General features: G+C 44.1%; 1 protein-coding gene across 1 annotated transcript; it reads right to left on the reverse strand.

Annotated features, from left to right (window-relative positions):
• Window positions 1-398: 398 nt before the first annotated feature.
• On the reverse strand, window positions 399-3,818 carry LOC147894346 (G-type lectin S-receptor-like serine/threonine-protein kinase At1g34300). The gene has a single exon (XM_087385288.1). It carries the CDS (start codon window positions 3,816-3,818, stop codon window positions 1,290-1,292), a length of 2,529 nt encoding a protein of 842 aa, XP_087241414.1. The 3' UTR covers window positions 399-1,289.
• Window positions 3,819-13,030: the final 9,212 nt, after the last annotated feature.

The following is a 13,030-nucleotide window of genomic DNA, read 5'->3' on the forward strand; positions in this document are numbered from 1 at the left end:
CTCTGAAAATCCTCCCACACACCTTCAATGTTGCCATCTATTGCACAAAGTACATTTAGAAAATACCTCGTGCATCATTAGAACCAAAAGAAGGTGCGGTTCATATGTATAAATATCAGTACTCATTCTGTGGACCACTGTGATGTGTTTGTCTAAAGGTAAAAAGCAGGTAAGCAATGATGAAGGCTTGCACAACAATATGACACTGATCAAATGTAGCTTTCATAATCTATTTGAAAACAGCTATAAAAATTAGACAACAGTCAGCTAGCGAAGTACAGAGATATCTTAAATTCATTCCCAACTTAACATCAGAGTTCAATTAAAGTTCAATTACACCTTCAAGAATAAAGCTTCAACAGAGCCTAAAAGTAGGGTCCAAATTCTTTCATTCCAGACTTGACGTCATAGACATAAACTGTGCATTCTTCACTTCATCTAAGTCCAATTACATCTTCAACAGTAAAGCTTCACCATTCATCCTTATCTTCCATCAGTGCCTAAAAGTAGGGTCCAAATACATGCAAGAAGATCAGTCCATTCTTTAGTATTCATAAATATGCACCTAGACAACCATGCTACTGTAACAGGCATGTGAGTTAACCTACTCTCTCACTGGCGCATAGGCCTATCCCTCTAAGCAGAGGTAAATGATCTATACTGAACTGAATCAAATGTGTAGCATGCATGTAACTACTGATCATGGTGCAAAATACCTCACTAGGTGCAATTGAACCCCCCTGGTAGCGTATTTGTTCTGTTAATATGAAAAGAGTTTTGCAATTGTTGGTGAAGGGCTGGAGCCTTCGTATAGGGCAGGTCATCTTCTTTAATCTGGGGAGTATGGGGATACTCTTGCTGCTGTAAATCCTCACTGACTTATGGAGGCTTGAAGCTCTACTGTGGGGATGAACTGTAGATCGAAGTGCTGCTGACTGATCCTGGAAGAATGACGGGAATGACCTCCTTTTTGTAGCCTGGAAGGACTGGTCAATAGCTGCCATTTACATGGATGACTCCCAGGCCGAGGTGGAGCAGCAAGCCAAGACAGAAGCTGAGTAGAGAATAGCGTCGACCAAGGAGACGCTGCTCTCAAATCATCAGTCAAAGAGATTAAGCCTCCACCCGCCTCCACCCAAAACCAGATTATATCCATTGCCAGTCACAGCCTGGCTGAAAGGGTGGCATCAGTTCCTTTGTCCACCCATCATCACTATTTGAAGGTCATCTTTAGCAACCTCAAATGCTTCAAGCATGAATCGAAGAATATGATCAGCAATTGAGCTTCTTCATCGTCCAGAGATAACAGAGTACATCGTGCTAGAGGGCAGATGGCCTTCATCGATCGAGCTGGGGACACGCACGGAGCTGGAGGGCAGGCCGGAGGGAGAACTAGGGTAAGGGGGGTCTTCGACGGGGATGGTACCTTCGAGCATTTGGACAACGCGGGACATGGAGGGGCGAAGTGAGGGCTGGTAGTTCAGGCACCAGAGTCCGATTTTGAGGAGGTGGATCTGCTGGGGGGTTTCCTCAGGAGGAGAGGCGTTTGTGGGTGGCACTGGTGCAGCAGAGATGCGCTCAAAGGCCCACTCGCGCAGGTGCCAGCGATCGAATTCAGTGGAGATACCACGGGCAAGCTCGAGGAGGAGCATTCCAAAGCTATAGACATCGGCCTTAGTGGTGATCTCGTCGCTACTGAGCCACTCGGGGGCAAGGTAGCCGCGGGTGCCTCTCACGGTGGACATGGTGAGGTGCTCATCCCGGTGAGGGAAGAGACGGGCGAAGCCAAAATCCGTCACCTTGGGGAAGAAATTTTCATCGAGAAGAATGTTCTGCGGTTTGATATCACTGTGGAGGATGCACTGATGGCAATCGTGATGGAGGTAGGATATGCCACGGGCAGTGCCGAGCGCTATTTGGAAGCGCGTCGCCCAAGTAAGTGGCGGCGTGCCGGTGGTGGCGGAGCTGCCCTTCTGAAAAATATATTTATCAAGAGACCCCTTTTCAAGATACTCCAAAACAAGCATCCTCCGCCCGCCGCCGGCACAGAATCCGATGAGCCTGACCAGATTTATGTGGTGGATCTTCCCAAGAGTGCCCACTTCTGCCCTGAACTGCCGCTCCCCTTCGGCCGCTGCCGCCTCCTCATCGCCTCGTCCTCCCTTGAGCACCTTCACAGCCACCAGCATCAGCTCCGCCGCCGGCCCTCCACCGCCCTTCTTCCCCTTCAGCCACCCCTTGTAAACCTTCCCGAAGCCGCCCTCCCCGAGGACCTCACTGAAATTCCTAGTAGCTGCCACAATCTCCTCATAAGTAAACCTCACCGGCCCTCCGCCGCTCAATTCCGCCTCCTCCTCTACCATGCCCCCTCCTCCTCCTCCCCCCCAAAACCTTCCCATCCCCACTGCGCCCCCTGCCGTCCTCCTCCTCCTCCTCCTCCTCCTCCACCACGTGGCAACCCCCACCACCACCGCAGCCGCTGCGGCCGCGCCGACTCCCTCTGCCACCCCATTCTTCCCGCCCCCTCCCCCTCCCCCAACCCCCACCTCACTCAACACCTTCACAAACAAATCGTTGATGTCCGTGTGATACCCCCCCCACAAATACCCCGTTACGTTGTTGCCCTTCAAATAGCACTTCCCTGATCCATCCTTCACGTATGACGCAGCCATGCATTGACAGTACTGCAAGCACAGTTTGCTGCATGTGACCTCGTCCGTCGTGGGCACGTTGGTGGGAAACAGGTCGTTCTGTTGGTAATCGCTGTTGGCCACCTGCACCATCGTTGGGTTGTAGCTGCTAGAATTTGCTCCGCAGCTGAAATTGAAACTCACATCGCTGGCACACCCTTGTGAAAGATCATTGGCATCTATGGCATGGTAGCCGGGAGGACAGCTGCAATTTAAACTCTCACCGGATGCCTCACATATTCCGAACGCACCGCAGGGGCTTCCAATTTGGCACGGGTCTGTAATGGCCTCCCATATCTCCTGCCAGGAGCTGGAATTCCACCCATAGATGCGTAGATTGCCATCATAGTCGAGCGTAAACCTTTTCAGTGAATAATCCGCTGAATAGTTGAGGTTGCTGAATAGAACACCGCTGGATTGCTCAATCTGAAAATCCCCAGTGCTGTTCAATTGTCCTAACCAGAAAGTGTATTCGTTCTGGTATCGAACCATTTCTTCAGCAAGATACAAGTTTTGATATTGATCTGTTTCGAGACGAAATCTACTTGAAGCATAAGAAGTTGAGTTCTCCCTCGCCTGCAACCACTTCTCCCTCGACGTAGTCATCGGATAAGATTGGCGTGATAAAGATGGAATTGCCGGGACCTCCTCACGCGGCAAAACAATAGTGTCAGTGATAAACTGAAAGCTCTGCCAGAACGTAATGTTGCTGGAATCGGTGATGACTAGATTTCCTGTGTCTAGCAACTCCGCGTAGGAAACACTCTGCTTGCTAGTATTACTGCTCCAAACCACAGACCTTCCAGAACTCAAAAGCTCAATGTTTCCTGCTTCTGTGAAATTCAAGCTCGCACCTACGTCTACCAGTGGATTCTCCCCAAAACTCGCCCACCAGAGCGCTGTTCTGTTTGGATCTGTTGAGTACCAGATGGACAACAAGAACTGATTTGCAACGACTTCTGCGAAGCCGAAAGTGAAGTTTCCATTGGAGGATGACCAGTACTGATTACTGTGGTGGGGGGAAAAGGAGGAACCGGGTCGAAAAAGAGCCGAATGAGAGGTTACGAGACATGCGAAGGCGAAGGCGAGAAGGAAGAAGCGAGCAGGGATGTGGTGAGGCAAAGCCATGGGGAAATGGTGGATGAGGCATTGCAAAGAGGTGAAGGAAGAAGAAGAGGAAAAGAGGTGAGGAATTGAATGTTTTTGTGAAGCACGCGTGTTTCATGGGGGGTTGCAAAGATTTCTTTTCTCTACAACTAAAGATTCACATATGTGTATGAAATGGTTTGACTTCCTTTAAAGCGCCACGTGAGAAACAGGACTCCTCTGAAAGCGTCATCCTTGTCACATGGACAACACGTGTCACGGTTCACATGCACCGCCCCAGCAGAATATATGTCCCGCATACCCGGGCCCCCCATAGAGTCCCCTCCGCGGCCCAAAACAATATAGCGCAAAGCGTGCCTACTCGCTATAGAGTAATGTTGATGAAATGCGATTGGTTTCAGAGGAATCCACTCTTTCCACCAAACTAATCGCATTTCATCAACATTACTTGCCACGTCAACGTAACTCGCTCGCCACCTTGCTATTTCTTTTATCCCCCGTGCTCGGGCGTGTGGTCTCAACCCACTCTAAGGATCATTTCTTATTAAATCTACCATATATAAGAGTGCACAAGTGCGCTTTGGGCACTCCCTCCTACTATCATATAGTGGTAAACTATTAACTCTACCACATATAAGAGTGCACAAGTGCGCTTTGGGCACTGGCAAAACAACTAGGGATTACAAGATAGATAATCTTACATGGTTATAGTGGCCACAATCAAATTTCTCTTGCACCCAAGGATCAGTCAAACTTCTTTTATTAATGAATGGGATGATTATGCCAAAAAGGTTAAGCCATTTGGGCTCAGAAATGCACCTTCTACCTTTCAAAGGTTCATGGTGGAAACCTTCAGGGACTATTTGATAGAGTTTATTGCTATTTGTTTGGATGACTTTTGTTTACTTGGCTATCTTGGTGCATCTGAATTATCTTGGAAAAGTCTTTAAGAGATCCGCCAACAACTAAATCTAATCGCACATCATGGGATCCAATTGCATTTTCCTTGGTTGAACACAAGGAAAATAGCTCCCACAAATAGGCTGGTTCTCCTTAACTATTGTCAGATTTCAACCACTGGGATGGTGAAATATTAGAAAAATGCATTTGCTTATGGCATCCCCTTTAGGTTGGTTCTCTTTAACTATTATCAAATTTCACCACTGGGCTATGACCACAAATCCACGGGTGACCACAAATCCTAAATGAATTAATTGCATGCCATTCATCTTGTAATAATACAAGCAAACCACCACTGTGGTGGCAGTTAATATGCTAGTATGCAACTAACCAATTCATCTTGTAATAATAAAAGCAAACCACAGTGGTGGTGGCATTTAATACTCTAGTGTGCAACCAATGAATTCATCTTGTAATAATAGAAGCAAATGACCACACTGGTGGCAATTAATATCCTAGTGTGCAACCAACCACCGTGCTAGCAACCACTTATCTTGACCACTTATCCTATACTACTACCTTGCTATCCTAAAACGGATCGTATTGTTGCAAAGTGCTATACTAAAACAGTCCCTTTTAGGCTGGTTCTCTTTATCTATTTTTCAATTTCAGCCACCGGGCTAGTGACCACAAATCCTAAATGAATTGCAAGCTATAGAATCAAACTGTATTATTAGAAAACGTCCATCAAATTATAAAGTCCACCTCAGGGAAATATTTTCAAATTATAAAGTCCAGTTGAGTGAAACAGTCATAAAAGAGGTATCTAAGGACGGACAAATGGCAAATTATTACTTTAAAACTGAAGCTATATAGAAATACTGAATGTATAGTCAACCCCTAAAGTTATATACCTGGGGACTATACAGCCAAGTTTTACTCTTCTACGTTTTGAAAAGAGACCACCATCATATCTAAGGATGGATAAAGACAAAGACAATTTACTAAATTTTTTTTCCAAAGAAGACAATTTACTACTTAACTCAAGTTCTATTGAAAAGCTAGTCACTATATTAGAGGGGTGGTTAGCCCCTAAAAATGTTTTGGGTAATCTATATCCAAGATTCCAAGAGATCAAGATTGAGATCTTTGAAGGACTTTATACTTACATAACGATTCCAAGACAAGGGCTCGACACTTTGCATAGTGGGAGCCTTTAGCAACATACTTTGCAAACGGTGGGTTCTTATAATATTCAAGGCCTTCCCACAGTTCCTCTTGCAATGTGACCATCTTGTGAATGGCACTCTTGGGAACTCTATGTTTCTCCTCCAAGAAATCAGTCTCATCTATGACAATCTTGGGTTGCTGAGGGACCCCTTGTGAAATGGCTTCATCAAGCTTAGGACAAGTGGCAGAAAAAATGTCATTGCTGTTGTGGCTTTCCATCTCTGTTCCTTTGATGTTCCTTCACTCAAGACCTGTAGGGTTTTAAAACTTAGTGTGCTCTCCTCCTATCCAAGCTATAATTGTTCACATATTCTAATCTATCAAATCAAGCTATCTTGACATGATCAATGATGGAATCTAATGAGATCTTTGCCATCTTTGAAGACCCGTGTACTGATAGATTCCCCACACATTACATTGATGAATAAGACAGGTTAGTTGTATCATAGTTAAGGCTAGAGGAGGTAGGCACTGTCAAGAAAACACATTTTCCTTGGTTTAGGATTAATTGCAACCCCCACAAAATATCATCTTTCGTAAATCCCAAACAACCATCGTGCCTGTTTTAGTAAATCCCAATCAATAAATCCCAACATAATCCCAAACAAGAAAAAATAGAAATCCCAAATAGTACGCTAATACCAAACAACCACCATGCTTGTTTTAGTGACAATGACTATGCATGAGAGACCATCTAATTCATAGGTTCGAATTAGCATTAAGTCAGAATCAGACTGTAATAACAATGATTGTGCATGAGGGACCATCTAATTCACAGGCTCAGATTAGCATTGAGCTAGAATCAGACTGTCATAACAAATTTTTTGCATGGGGGATCATCTAGTTCACAAGATTAGATTAGCATCGATTCGGTTCATTAGATTGTAATAACAATAGGTCTCGTTCTTATGATCGAGAACTATTGTTATTACAATCTAATGAACTAATCTAATGTCTTGTTTTGATCGTGCCTTTCTTCAAGGAATTTGACTTTAATAACAATGACTTTGCACAAGTGACCATCTAATTCACAGGCTCAGATTAGCATTGAGTCAGAATTAGATTGTAATAACAATGACTTTGCATGAGGGACAATATTCTAATTCGCATGCTCAGATTAGCATTAAGCTGGAGTTATACTGTAAGAACATATCATACTGTTAGAATTTTAGAATTTATAGTTATAATGGCCATTGAATTATTATGATATTGGCTTTGATGACCAAGAAATTCTCCCATGGCAACCATCTAATCACACGTCATGGGGCTAGATGATGATGTATATGATGGCCTATGCTAGGCTAGGCTACCAGCAAGTTGAGTGCATGTGCCACCACTCCCCCCTCATCCCATTGAATTATTATGATCTTGGCTTCGATGATCGAGAGATTCTCCCATGGAAACCATATAATCGCACGTCATGGCTAGACCCTGACTAGATGTGATGATGTAGATGACCACCTACACTAGGCTGGGCTACCAACAAGCTGGGTGCATGTGCCACCACTCCTCCCCCCTCGTCCCAATGAATTATTATGATCTTGGTTCTGATGACCAAGAAATTCTCCCATGGCAACCATCTAATCGCACTAATCGCACGTCATGGCTAGATGATGATGTATATGACCACCTATGCTAGGCTAGTCTAGCAGCAAAATCTAGTGGGTGGATTGTGTCCTTTTAGCAGCGAGTTAACAGCGATAGGCACCTAGAGTCGCACAAACTGACATAAGAAACGAAGAGTAAAAGAGTGGGAGGGTGGCAAGTTTAGCTTTATAAAGGCCTTAAGGGCATAGAAACAATTCACCGCACCCAGGGAAATCCCTCTCCTACCATCTTTCATGCTCTCCAAGCCCCCTTCCACCCCTGTGATGAGCCTTCTACTACAACCTCGATACCCCTTCATAATGTTGCCCAAGTCATGGGATCCATTGTTTGCCTTGGCTCTCCATCCTGCAACACTCCACTAGCCATAGCCATGACCAAGGGAGTTGTAGGATGGGGAGCCAAGGGAAACGGGCCTTCCCTCAAGATGATGATTTTGGGGAATCGAAGAAGGACTGAGCATTACATTCCATCACACCCCTTTAATGGGAATGTCCTTCCTTTGCATCAAACCAAGAGCTTGTTGGTGTTTTGATGAAGCTATCCTTACTTCCGGTCACAATCAGATCATCTACGTACAAAAGTGCAATAGTAATGTCTTCCCCTTGAACTTTGTAGTGGAGAGTATGATTTGCATTGGATTTCATGTATCCCATATCAGCAAAATACTTGTCAATTCCATTGTACCAATTTATGGGTGCTTGCTTCAAGCCGTAGAGACTTTTCTTGAGATGGCGAACCTGATTCTCCTTTCTTGGTTCAACATTGCTGGTTGTTGCATGTAGACTTCCTCGTCTAGATAACCATTGAGAAATGCATTCTTGACATTGAGTTGATACAGATTCCATCTGTTGAGTGTCACTAGTGATATCAAGGACCATATGGAATCCATCTTTGCTACTGGAGCATAAGTCCCATCATAGTCTTGACCATATTGCTATGCAAATCCTTTTGCAACTAGTCTGGCTTTGTATCTTTGAATGCTTCCATCTAGATTGTACTTCACTTTGTATACCCATTTGTTTGCTATGGCCTTCTTTCCTGGTGGAAGGTCACATAATTACCAAGTATTATTCTTGTACAAAGCATCCATTTCTTCATTCATAGAAGTTTGCCATTTTGGCTTGTCTACTGCATCTTCAAAGTATACTGGCTCTTTTATAGCCATGACGAAGAGCATAGTTGGTGGTTTCAACCTGAATCGCTTTGCCTTTCTGATCATATGTCAATCTGGTTGGAGGTCTACTTTCCCTAGTAGACCATGTGAGCTGCTATGGCTCTACTTGGGGTGCTTCTAGTAATTCATGCTCTTCTTCATCAACCATTTCTGTAGATGACTGTGAAATCTGTACATCTATATCCTGTGTGTTTGAGGTTTTCCATTCTGATTCCTCATCAAAGATTACATCTCTGGAGATAATGACCTTGTAGTTGATGGGACAATACAACTTGTATGCTTTGCTTTCTTCACTATAGCCAACCATGATGCATTTATGTGACATCACATCCAATTTCCTGCGATGATCATCATGCATGTGGGCATATGCTATGCAACCAAATATGCGGAGATGCCCAATGCGTGGCTTGTTTCCAGTAAATGCTTCGTAAGGTGTCATACCCTATATCAGTTCGATTGGAAGCTGATTAAGCAAGTAGTTTGTAGTGGCTATTCTTTTTGCCTAATACTGATTTGGAAGATGCTTCTCACTAAGCATTGCTTTAGCACTGTTCGCTAAAGTACCATTCTTTCTTTCAGCTCTTGCATTCTGCTAACAAGTATGTGAACAAGTAAATCGTCTTCGAATGCCTTGACTTCTGCAAAAGTTCACGAATGCTGAAGACATGTATTCACATCCTCTGTCTAATCTCATGACTTTGATCTTTTTGTCTATTTAGTTTTCTACCATGGCTTTGAATTCTTGAAATTTGGAAAAGACTTTAGATCTCTCTTTCATAAAGTAAGCTGTAGTCATCAATGAAAGTCAAGTAGTAAAGTGAACCATTGATGTTGTGGGTTTGGGCATAACCCCATACATTTGTATGTATCAAATCAAGAATACCTCTTGCTCGAGAGGTGCTTCTGCCAAAGTTGGTTTGCTTTTGTTTGCCGAAGCAGCATGCTTTGCAAAATTTTTTAAGAAACTGTATCTTAGAAATCCCAATTGCCATATTCTAATTCCTAAGATCTATCAAGCTCTTGAAATTGATATGTCCATATCTCTTGTGCCATTTTGTGGATAGTAGCATCTATTGTGGTTGAGCTGACATGGCATGTAAATCAGGTACTGTAGCTAGCATTCTATAAAAGCGTCCTTCCTTGACTCCTTTCCCTACTAGCTAAAATCTTTTGGATTTGTCTCTGATAGTGCATTCATCTTTGTCGAAGATGACTCGGTAGTTGTGTTTCATCATTTGACCTATTAACAAGAGGTTCTTGCTGAGCTTTGGAACATAGAGTACATCTTTCACCAATCTTTTCGTACCAGTGAAATTGTTCATAGGGAGAATGCCCGTCCCTTGAATTGGATTCGGTGTATTATCTCCTGTGTAGATGATATTTTTTTGACCTTCTAATGGTTTCATCTTTGTGAACCATTCCTGATGGTTTGTCATATGAGATGATGCACCGTTGTCGATGTACCAAAGATCTTGATTTGCTTGGTCAACTTGATAGCTAAGGATGATGCTGATGCTAATTCTAATTTTGATGCTGATTTTGTTGCTGCTACTGATGATGACCACTTTGCTGGAATGATCTACTCTGCCTCTACCTTTGCTTCTGTCTAAAGCTGTGAATGCTTGATCATTAGAATGACCTTTGCATGCATGAATGGCCTGAGTCCTGAGCTCTTCACCAAGTAAGACTGACTGAAGTTCTTCCACTGTCAAAATTTGCCATTGGATGGCAATACTCTGGACTGGATTCTTGTATTTCTCTCTTAGTCCATTGAGGATGACTTGAACCATTTCTGCTGGATTCATGGCTCTCCTATTGCTGTGAGTTGATTGTTATAGTCTTTGATCCTAAATACGTAAGGATGACCGGTTTCGCTGCTATTGTGGAAACTCTAGTTGATTTGGTTTCTCAATGTGAGAATCTTGGAAGTGTTCTTTGACTCGTAGAGAGTTGTGACCATATCCCATGCTTCTTTTGATGTCTTGACGACGTTGAGCTATCCTAGCATGACATCTTGGACATTTTGCTTGATCAGATGATATGCATACTTATCTTTCTTATCCCATTCTGCCTGTGCTCTGGCAATGGCAGGATCTGCTATACAAGTGCGAAAACTATTTGTGTAGTTGGAGATCCCATTGTAGATCCCACTACTGGTGCTGTGACAATAGGTGGAGTAGAGATATTGCTGTGACAACAGGTGGATCATCCAATGGTCTAGGTGTAGATCCATCAACATCTCCCATTTGTCCTGAATTACAAGAATGGTCTCCATTCAGTATTTCCATGTGCCGTAATTGGAGTTGTCTAGCTTAGCAGATGCCTCTAGATTGAGGTTGCTAGATGTAGACATGGTGCAAGAAATGTACTCAAAGTGTTGTGAAAATCACTGTCTGAATCAATTGCAAAACATTGACAGTAGCAAGTGAAATATGAACTATTGGTGAAGGTAGAATTGCAATATATAGTCCGATCTAAATTACAAGGCTTGTGAAAAATGATGCCAGGAATAACCAAGAGGCTTTACAAGGCTGGAAGAAGGTGCATAATGTTAGATATCAATGCTCCACTCTTGTGTAACTACACGGGAACCAGCTAACTCTACTTGTAAGCCCCCCATATGAGGAGAAGGCATTTGAATAGCTCGGTTATCCAGTAGGTCCTAGTTTGGACACCAGATGGGGGCCATGTGTGGCCTGATGGATGGACGGAGTTGGCACACTGCCAACTAGGCTATATGCAAGTGCAGGAAGGCATCTTATGACTGACCGCATTGAGGGTAGATGGAGCTTTTCCTGGGGTAGCCCACTCTCGGGTTGTGGGGCCTGTTTACAGTCCCAGATGATCCCGGATGGCTATGGGCCGAACGGAGACCGTAGGTTAGTTGCTCTATTTTGCGCACCAGTTCTATCATGTGGTCGGTGGCCTATTTCGGGACCGACCCCCAGTCGACCGTTTTGGGCAGACTGCAGTCACAATTGAGCCCAACCGACTGTGACTGGTGGCTATATAAGAGCAAGCCCGTGAAGCCCATTTCATCACTGGCTACAGCAACCCTGATTCCTTAGCATCCAGCCTCCATCCTCTACTGTTTCCAACTCGCCATCGAAGCTTCTTTCACAGGAGCGCACGGTTGGGAGGTAGCGCCATCTATTGTATTAGTTCTACAGTAATCAAATTTTTGATTCTCCATACTATCTGTTTTCTCTCTTGCGTACGAGATCTTGTTATCTGTTGAGCACAGACGTTGTATTATTTTCTTACATGGTATCAGAGCCTGGACTCTAGCAAGAAGATTTGGTAGTGTGTTTCTGTTTGCAAGCAGATTGTGAGAGATGGCCCAACCCGCAAGACTACGAATCCCTACGTTTGGCGAAAGCGGAAAGTTAGATGGCTCTAACCATCCACTCTAGAAGTTCAAGATGAAGACCATCCTAAGCGCATATGAGCTTTGGGACACTACTACTCAGGTGGACATGAGGCCGTTGCCGGATCCCAGCCAATGCAGGACAACATATAGTACCAACTGCGGATGAGATTCTCACGTGGACAAGAAGAAATGCAGATGCACTGTGTTCTATTGTTGTCTGCAGTGTAAGTGATTTCATCATGGCATTAATTCAACATGTCACCACAGTGGAGGAGGCATGGACGGCCTTGAAAAATCAGTATGAGACCACGAATCAGATGCGGATTCAGAATTTGGAGACACAACTCGCGAACGAGAAATTGTCTGAGTCTAAAGTGGTAGAGAAGTTCATCACTAGGGTGAAGAATCTGCGCGACCAGATGACTGTGATTAGCATCACCATCACCAGCGAGAATCTAGCACGAAGGTGTATACGGATTCTCCCACCAAAGTACGATGGTCTTGTTATGGCGCTAAATACACAAAACAGAAATCCGCCCCTCAACTTTGAGGATTTCAACACGATGCTTCTGGAGGAGGAGATGCATCAAAAGATGAGGACTTGAGAAGATTCGGCTTTCTACACTGGATCAAAGAAAGGTAAGGGTAAGGACTCTAGTAACCCATCTTCTTCTGATGATAAAAAGAGAAAGAAGAAGATCAAGTGCTTCTGTTGCAACAAGGCAGGGCACAAGCAGAATGAGTGCCGAAAGAAGATTGCAGATGAGAAGAACGGAGTAAAGAAAGAGTCTAGCAACAGCATGCAGGCAGCACTAGTAGAGCTATTTGTAGCAATTGAGGAGATTTGCACGGAGGCAGTTCACGTACCTGCAGATGAACCTTGGATCATTGACAGTGGTGCATCGCACCACATGACCAGTCGAAAGGATTGCTATACCTCTTTACAGCCGG

Source organism: Dipteris shenzhenensis, chromosome 14, assembly GCF_047967505.1.
Source record: "Dipteris shenzhenensis isolate YYH24624 ecotype China chromosome 14, Dip_SZ_1.0, whole genome shotgun sequence".
Classification (NCBI taxonomy): Eukaryota; Viridiplantae; Streptophyta; class Polypodiopsida; order Gleicheniales; family Dipteridaceae; genus Dipteris; species Dipteris shenzhenensis.

What these genes read in the sequence shown, in the direction of transcription:
- LOC147894346 (XM_087385288.1), bottom strand. Translation starts at nt 3,818, where the DNA reads ATGGCTTTGCCTCACCACATCCCTGCTCGCTTCTTCCTTCTCGCCTTC.